Here is a 9,145-nt window from a genome sequence, read left to right as displayed (position 1 = left end):
AGGGAGGATAAAAAACTATTTTTTATGAGGATTACTGCTATTATTTGGGCAATTTGGTGTACTGGTAAAGATATTATTTTTATTACAAACAAAATATTTCTTTTATACATACTATTTTTAGAGGAGCGTATTAGTTGCAGTTTCGGGCACTGCTGCATCGTGAAGATAAAATAGACAAGTTTCGATTAGCAAGCAAAGCGTTGGAGGTTATTATTTTTTATGTATTTGCCAAGAATAGATGGTAAAGTAATTTGCATATGATTTTCTTCTATTTGAGTGCACTCATTTTCTTTATTTTTGTTAGCAAATAAGCTGGCAATATTATAAGACATGGCAGTGTAATAAGTCGCAGAGGCCAAAAAATTTTATTTTCTAAAGATATATATAATTCTTGTCGTTTGGGACAACACATGTCAAATTTTTAGAATTTTAACTATCATATCAAAAACTTCCAAAATATTTAGTTGAAGACACATAAAACATGAATTGATTAATCGAAAATTAGTCAAATTTATTTTGAAGGCCCACTCTGGAGACTGTCGTTGTCCAAAACAACAAGAGCTATGCAACCGAAGAAAATAGTAATAACTTACTAAGGCATTCAACCTTAGCACTATTAGACATTGTTGAAAATTCTGATAACTTGCAGCCGAGTAAGACACCAGCTTCAACAGCTACAGTATTGTATTATTTGTAACTAAGCTTCAGCCATTCGATGCTAAAACCCTAGATATGCTGCTCCTACGATGGTACCACTGTCACCGGTCCACCGCCGTTCTCCTATATTTGTCTATGGCTTTAAAAAAACACTCCACAATATAATGGTCTTGTCTTATGAGCCATACTTTTTCAGCGAACGAATAGTATTTTTCTCTCACAACAAATCAGCCAACAGTATTTTTCAGTCGGTCTTATCAGCCAAGCGAACAGAGCCATTGTTACTGTCTATTTTTTGTTAGACACTCTAGTAAAAGGAGAGTGGTTGCATTATTATTTTATTATTATATATATGTTGAATGTGTATCTCTGATTAAACACTCCAGGAAAAGAAGAGTGGTTACATTATTCAGGATGTTCGGCTGCAATTAAAATAAGTCGCAGCCGGCTGCTTAAATAGTAATTTGTGAGAGCAGTCAAAAGAAGCCGCAGCCGGCTGTGGCTTATTTAATATGAATATGGATAGTCATTTTACATTAATTTTCTAGAACTAATAGTTCCTTGTGCGTGCATATATTGCTGTACTATGAACAAGTATTGCAGAAGGAAATAATCTGGGCCCAAGTTAGCCTTTTAAACAAATCCACATAATAATGTGCAACTCGTATCCAACTGGATTTCTCAAAAAAAAAAAAAACTCATATCCAACTGGACAGAGGGCACTCCCAATGTTACGATTAGGATAGTTTCTATTTATTTCTAAAAAAGAGATAGTTTCTATATTATTTAATATGGTATCACCCTAGGACGTTTCGTCGATGTGGCAACAATACTAAATAAGAGGGAGATGGAAACTAAAAAAAACTGAATCTTATGCAAGAAAATAGTCTTGCACAAAAACCATAGTTTAAGAAACTACACCACCAATTCTGTGTGCATGTGCACTAGAAGACAATTCCTATGATTTTATCTTTTCTATACCATTTAATATGGTATGACGTTGGACATTTTGCTGTTGTGGCAATACCATTTTTTTTGCGAATTACAATAGTACAGACGTAGATGTTCAATACGCATGCACACTCACCTTATGAACACATGTACAAAAACTCTACCCCTATGAGCATCTCCGAAAGATTGTGCCGGCATATCTCGAGATTGACGAAGTCACCACAGCCACCTGTCGCTGTCGACGGGAACGTCACATACCACTGAAAACACAACATCATTGAATCATGGAATAAATCTAGGAAAATACGAGCACTCGTGTATCATTAACCCAGAGGGAGATGAAAACTACAAGACCCTGAATCTTATACAACAAAATAGGTCTCGCACAAAAACCATAGTTTAAGAAACTACATGAAATCCATATGCATGTGCACTAGAAGAAAATTCCTACAATTTTTTCTTCTTGTATATATATGAATATGAAATTTCTTATTTTCATATAAAATTTATGAAAATAATTTTGCATCTTAACTTTTGCTACAATGTACCTTATTGATACACTATGATGTGTATCATTTCAAATCGCAACCTATGCCACAATTGTAAGAGTGTGGTATCGGACTAATCTTAGTGGGTTTCATACACATTTAATGTGGTGACAACCAAAATTAACGAAGTGATAGAAATTAAGAGTAGAAAGAGGGGATGAGGTCAGTCTCAATGGGAGGTTTCAACTCTCAGTTTTTAAGACTCCATGTGTTATAAATAGTTTAGAAAAGTTTCAATCCCATAAAACTCATTTTATCCCATGACATTTTTATCATATCTTTCCTCGTCTATCCTATGTCATGTTAGCCTCTTTAATGCTACGAAACTCGACTGGTATTGTTTCCAAACAAATGAGACTGTAACGAAACTACATTGCGAGCTGGCAATTTCATCACATGACGTTTCGGTCAATCCCGTATATCTCAGCATGTAACTGCTACCCTGTGAAACTGACACCAAACCATGCATTAGAGGGACTGTTTCATACATCAACACAAACCAATTTACATAATATGTGTTTCGGAAACCATCCTAGGAAATTCCCAACTCAAAATGGGCTTACGATGCATGTAAGTGGCTAGGAAGTAGACCACTATGTATGTAGGGTGTGTTTGGCAGTGAGAAACGTTTTGTTGGAACTGATTCTTATAGTTTTAAAAATCTGAGTTAGCCGAGCAGTTTCACAGAAACATTTCTAAAGAATCTAGATCTAAAATATTTCTATGAGAATGTGGAACCCTACTAAACATACATTTAGGTCCGACAGTCTCAAAGAGAGTTTCATGCCTAGTTTTCAAGATTTCTATGTATAGCCGACAGTCTCGATGAGAGTTTCATATTCTGTTTTAAGGTTTCTATGTATAGAGAACAGTGTAGCCTAATTTTGTCCGATAAAATTTTGATCATCTCTCTTATTTATATTGTGACATGTCGATTCGTTTGCACTACTATTCTAGCGCCACCTTAATTTGAGTTTCATGCCACTAAGTTTAATTACGTCACTGGGCATGGTTACTGGCATGTGCTTTCCGTTTCGTCTCTATTGTGTGTGATTTGACAATGATCTACTAGTTGTAGCACGCAAAGGCGAAATCAGGATGCTGGATTTGGCACGATGGATATCATGTCCTACTTTATGGAGGTCGACGCTTCAGTTCCACAAGTTTTTTATTGGTGATTTAACCGTCCTTGCAAAAGATTTGTTTTTTTAGCTAATGCAAAAGATAACCATGGAACATGGAGACATTTGCAATTTTAATCCCCCGCCCACCCGGTGGTTGGGACAAATACCGATGAATCTGTGAGAGAAAAACACTGTTCCGGATGAAAAAATAAATCAGGTTTAAGGACACGCGATCGGAGCCTTAATAACAATGATTATTTGGCGTATTTATAACAATGATTATTTGGCGTATTTAAAACAACAGTAACGTTCGAAATGACTACTTGTTCTACAAATGTCCATAAAGTTCATTTTGTGACTAAGCTCCCGCTTCTAACCAAATGTTAGTAACCAATGCAAATAAAGGGCAAGAAGGGAACTGAATCCCCAACATAGATTACTCAAAAGCATCTAGAAAATTGAAGACATGCAAGACGAAACTGGTCGAAAACAAGCTTTGATTCCATGCATTCACACTCCAGGTAGACAACTACATAACACACCACCAGGACACCACGCATATCATCACATCGATCTACTACTTGCTAGCTACTCTACTACTTGCTAGCTACACTGGCTACTAGTAAAACCCAAGACGACTAGATGATTGTTTTGGTAGTCATGGAATCAAGCAAGGAATCGTGAATCCCAAAAGCACCAGATCCTCCATTTCATGCCCCACGCGCACGCGATCCATGCACGCACAGCGAGGGCGCCGCCGGGGCCATCAGCCCCTGCGGCCGCAGCGCGTGGCGACGATGGACGGCGCGGCCACGACCTCCAGGAAAGCCGGGGAGTGGATCACGTCCTCGAGCAGGCCCTGCGGCATCATCGGGTACTCGCCGTTCCCGCCGACGCCTGCGAAAGGGCTGGGAAAGACGAACCCCTCCTGCTTTACCGGCACCAACGCAGCTGCTGCTGCCCTGGTGTCGTCGGCGCCGACCGCCGACAGGCCGCGCCTGCCACCGCCGGCGGCGCGCGGACGCGTAAAAGGGTAGAAGTCGTGCAGCGCGTCCTGCAGCAGACCCGCGTCCGCGGGCTCGCTCCGCAGGACGCCGTCCCAGTCGTCCACGTCCTCGTCCATGGCTACGGCGGCGGGGTGGGAGGCGACAGGGAAGGGCCCTGCGATGGTCGTGGCATCCGTCGTCGCCGGCGCCGGCGCCGGCGCCGGAGGTCTGGCGGGAGCGGAGTGGACGTGGACGTGTCCGTGGCCTGCTTGGTTGAGCAGGCGGCAGCCGTGGTGGGAGGAGCTCATGACGAGGTTGTGCAGCAGGAGGGGGTTGATGTTGATCGGGTGCGCGACCGCGACCGCCGCCGGCTGCGGCGTGCTCCACGGCCAGTAGCCCGCGGTGGCGTGGCCGGGGAAGTTGGTGCGCGCCTTGTTGCCGCGCATGGCGCGCGCGGCGATGTCGTAGGCGCAGGCTGCCTGCTCGGCGGTGTCGAAGGTGCCGAGCCACCGCCGCTCCTTGGACATCGGGTCGCGGATCTCCGCCGCGAACCGGCCCCACGGCCGGCGCCGCACGCCGCGGTACCGCGCGCCCTTCAGGGACAAGTCGACGTCCCCGTCCCCGTCCCCGTCCCCGTCTTTCATCGCGGCCGACGGGGGACGCTTGCTTCGGTGGGCGTGGGCGTGGGCGTGGGCGTAGAGGTGCGCGTTGGCCACGTCCTCCATGGCTTGAGCCTTGAGCGGAGCGCTCCGCAGGCGAACGGAGATCGATAGAGGTGGGTTCTGTGGCGAGGCGGCTGCTAGCGAGTGAGGATGTATGGGGATCGGTGTGGAGCTCGTGCACTACTTATAGGTGGGCAAGCGGGAGGGCCAGTGCTGGGCTGCTGCCTTGTTCATGCACTGACGATGGCACTTGGCCTGGTTCGACATTCTCGGCGAAAGGGGATTTTTTTTTTTGAAGGAGACGATGAGAAAATTGTCGTGAGGAGCGATTTATTGCACCTAAATTTCTGTTTGTTCGGTTTGGTTTATACTACCGTTTTCCAGCGGGGCTTTGCCGGCCAAAAAAAAGACTAGTCACGGTTAGTACATAGAGTTTCTATACCATGACCTCAATTATCCAATCACATATATTCTCTCTTCATTCTTTATCAATCGCATCCCTCCATCCTTAGTTTTCGTGTAGACATGGTTTCTAACTTAGGTGGTGTTTAAATCCAGGGAGTAAGGTTTAGTGATGTCACATCGGGATGTCACATGAGAGTGTTGGGATAGTAATAATAAAACAAATTACAGAAGTCATCAATAATCCACGAGATAAATTTATTAAGACTAATTAATCCGTCATTAGTACATGTTTACTCTAGCACCACATTGTCAAATCATGGACTAATTAGCCTTAAAAATTTGTCTCGCAAATTAGTCGCAATCTGTGTAATTAGTTATTTTTTAATCTATATTTAATACTCTATACATATGTCCAAACATCCGATGTGATAGGGAGTAAACTTTAGGTGGAGGAACTAAACAAGGCCTTAGACTCGGTTTCTATGATTTTTGCTCTCTCTTCAATAACTATCTTGTCACATCAGTAAAACGCTTAGGTGGCAGTATAATTAATGTTCATATAAACTATGGTGGTTTCTACATTGGGAGTGCCCTAAGCGATATTTTTTCGGCCTTGCCAAGATCTCTGGCACATAATTTTACCAAATGAATTTTATCACAAATTTTTACACATGTTATAAGTATATAAATTGTCGATAGAATAGTCATTTTTGATCCCTCAACTAAAACCTAACGTTCAATTGCATGCCCAAACTTTTAAAATGGACGTTTCACTCCTGAAAGTTGACTTTAGGATCCTAGGCGTTTTAGTCCTCAAACTTTGCACTTTAGACTTAATTTCATCCATTAAGTATAAAGTGCATTTCATTCAAGCTCCTGAACTCTCATAGTTCTTGGATCAAATTGAGCCAAAAATACAAAGTTTGAGTATTGAAACTAAAATGATCACTTTAAAAGTTCTAGGATGGAACTAAGCCCAAAAGTAAATTTGGGAACCGGAATTACCATTTTGAAAGTTGAGAGACCAAAATAGCTATTTTTTCTAAAATTATCGTAAACCACATTTCAAAACAAATATACACCTACAAGTATCAAAGATCCAAACTTTCCACTAAGTACCCCATAACCAAAGCCTATAGGGTTAATCTTGGGAACACAAATTACATGATTTCAATCGAAACATGTGTATGACTTTTGGCATTTGAGGGTTGAGCCACCACTGAGGAGTTTTTGTGCATTGTCCCGAGAAAAAGTTGTTTTTTTTTAAAACAAACACACACATCCTAAGGTCTTGTTTGGAATTACCGGTATAAGTCTAATACCCATGTAAAATGTAGGTCTAAAAAATTATACAAGCTACTCTACAAAAAAAACTGTTTGGATGATTGATTTGCTTAATACTTTTACACGCTTTAGCCTGTTACATCCGGAAAAGAAAACAGACCTCTTGCAACCACACTTTCTTTACAACGGATATCGAGCTCATTCTCATGGTTACACCCATCCTAAACTTTAGTCCATGTGTTTATTTCCTTCTCCTAAACTTTAGTCCCTATCACATCAGATGTTTAGACACATACATGAAGTATTAAATATAGACTAATTACGAAACTAAATGCATAGATTGAGACTAATTTGCGAGACGAATTTTGTAAGCCTGATTATTAGTCCACGATTTGACAATGTGGTACTACAGTAAACACATGCTAATGATGGATTAATTAGGCTTAATAAATTCATCTCATGGATTACTGAGAACTTCTGTAATTTGTTTTATTATTACTATCCGAACACTCAATGTGATATCCCATGTGACACCCCTAAACTTTAGTCCCTAGATTCAAACACCCCCCGCAACACCTAATGTCCTTGACGATTGCACTCCACTACGCCCCTATCCCACCATGTCCATGGTTTCCACTTTCCTCTTATTCCTCACGTGTTGTGCCCTCCGCTCGGATTGCCGTCGGCAGCGCCACTTCTTGACATCGGTAGTGTTGATGCTTCTCGACCCGGCCACTAACTGTTCAGTAGTGCCATGTAGTATGCTCGCCCCTTCGGCGCCAGGAAGTCCTCTCCTGCCACAGCAACCAGAATGCACTATGTCAGCAACAACGCATGTGGCCCATATCCAGGCGAACATCGGCGATGGCCATGGGTCATCCATCCAGGCGTTAGGGAGGTCCTCAAGTTTGGGTCCCATGGCGTTTGATGCATGGTAGAAGCATGGGTATAGCGGTTACCATGGTCGCTGGGAGTCCCTTGGTGGTGGCGCGCATGGCGATGTTCGTATGCATATTGTGCTCATTTCCCCATTCAGGAACACATATATGGGAGACGTCGTCTCGCGCTCAGTCAGCCATGGCTCAAGCGAGTACTGCCTGTGAGTCATCGTAGGCCACTGGCCAGAAGCCCAGAAGTTGATGCTCCGGTACGCGGTGGTAGTCCACGGACACCACGCCGGCGGCGGTGTGGGCAGTGAGAGTTGATAGATTGTTAAAGGATCATCTAGCCATAGATCTAGCATGTATGCTAACATTTGGGATAAATAGTGAGTCCTAGAACATGAAGTAGTATGGGATTTAGAGATAGAGGGAGAGAGAGAGGGTGCAGAGGTGTAAACCATCGGCCGCCTTCATAGAAGACGAGCTGGCCATGGGGTTACATGTCAGTGGCGCGGTGAAGCCCAACGGTGAAGGCGCTGTCGCGGTGGCAGCGGTGTAGAGGCGGCGGTGGCTGGTGGCGGAGCTTCCCGTCGCTAGCAGCGCCCTCCCTCTAGATCGGCTAGGGTTAGGATGTAGGTGGGTGTCTGACGGCTATGGTGAACCTCGTGCCTTGTGCCCTGGCCCCCACCTCCCTTTTTTATGGCGCTATGCGACAGGGTCCCACCATCCATGGAGCGGTTGGGTGCCCCCGATCATGGCGCGGATCCAAGGGCCCAATTGGCCGTTGGGCCAATTGGTGGAGATCAATTTAACATTCTCCCCCTTGATCACAGCTTGTGACTTAAACTTAACTTACTTTATCTTGTTCTCATTCTATCACAAATCTGTGTATAGAGTGTGCCTCATCGTCACGATCAGTTGCCATTAGATTAAACAGCGACAATGCACCTCTCTGTTTTGAAACAGATTCTCAACTAGACCCTTATTGTCTAGGAATCATAGGCTTTCCCTTAAACCCATGCTGGCTAAGTGTTCTCTGAACACGCTGGGTGATAAGCCTTTTGTAAGTGGATCCGCGAGCATCTTTTATGTTCTTATATGCTCAAGACTAATTATATGATCCCGGACTTTATCTTTCACAACATAATACTTTATGTCAATGTGTTTGGCAGCACCACTTGACTTATTGTTGTGAGCATAACATACTGCTGGATTTTTATCGCAGTATAATTTGAGTGGCTTTATGTATGTCGTCTACCACTTTCAACCCGAGCATGAATTTCTTCAGCCAATTCACCTAACATGTGGCCTCATAACATGCTACAAACTCGGTATACATTGTGGACGATGTAGTGACGGTTTGCTTTGACCTTTTCCATGATATAGCTCCTCCTGTGAGAGTGAATATGTTTCATGACGTGGACTTTCTGTCATCTCCCGCATAATCCGAATCTATATACCCCTCTATATGCAGGGAATCAGATCTTCTGTACGTTAGCATGAGACCCTTCGTACTTTGTAGGTAACGCAAAACTTTCTTTACTAATTTCTAGTGTTCTATTCCTGGATTACTCTGATATCTGCCAAGTAACCCGGTAACAAATGTTAAGTCAGGGTGAGTTCACACTTGAGCATACTATAAACTTC

At 43.3% G+C, this 9,145-nt stretch overlaps 1 protein-coding gene across 1 annotated transcript; it reads right to left on the bottom strand.

The window, feature by feature from the left end:
* Positions 1-4,046: 4,046 nt before the first annotated feature.
* Positions 4,047-4,991, bottom strand: LOC136463720 (ethylene-responsive transcription factor ESR2-like). Its single transcript, XM_066462701.1, has one exon. The coding sequence runs from the start codon at positions 4,989-4,991 to the stop codon at positions 4,047-4,049; it is 945 nt and encodes a 314-aa protein (XP_066318798.1).
* Positions 4,992-9,145: the final 4,154 nt, after the last annotated feature.

This window comes from Miscanthus floridulus, chromosome 7 (genome assembly GCF_019320115.1).
Source record: "Miscanthus floridulus cultivar M001 chromosome 7, ASM1932011v1, whole genome shotgun sequence".
Taxonomy (NCBI): domain Eukaryota; kingdom Viridiplantae; phylum Streptophyta; class Magnoliopsida; order Poales; family Poaceae; genus Miscanthus; species Miscanthus floridulus.
Note: the sequence above shows the minus strand (reverse complement) of the source record. Positions and strands in the feature narration are given on the sequence as shown.

Excerpts from the sequence above, each read along its gene's own strand:
- LOC136463720 (XM_066462701.1), bottom strand. The coding sequence starts at position 4,991 with ATGGAGGACGTGGCCAACGCGCACCTCTACGCCCACGCCCACGCCCAC.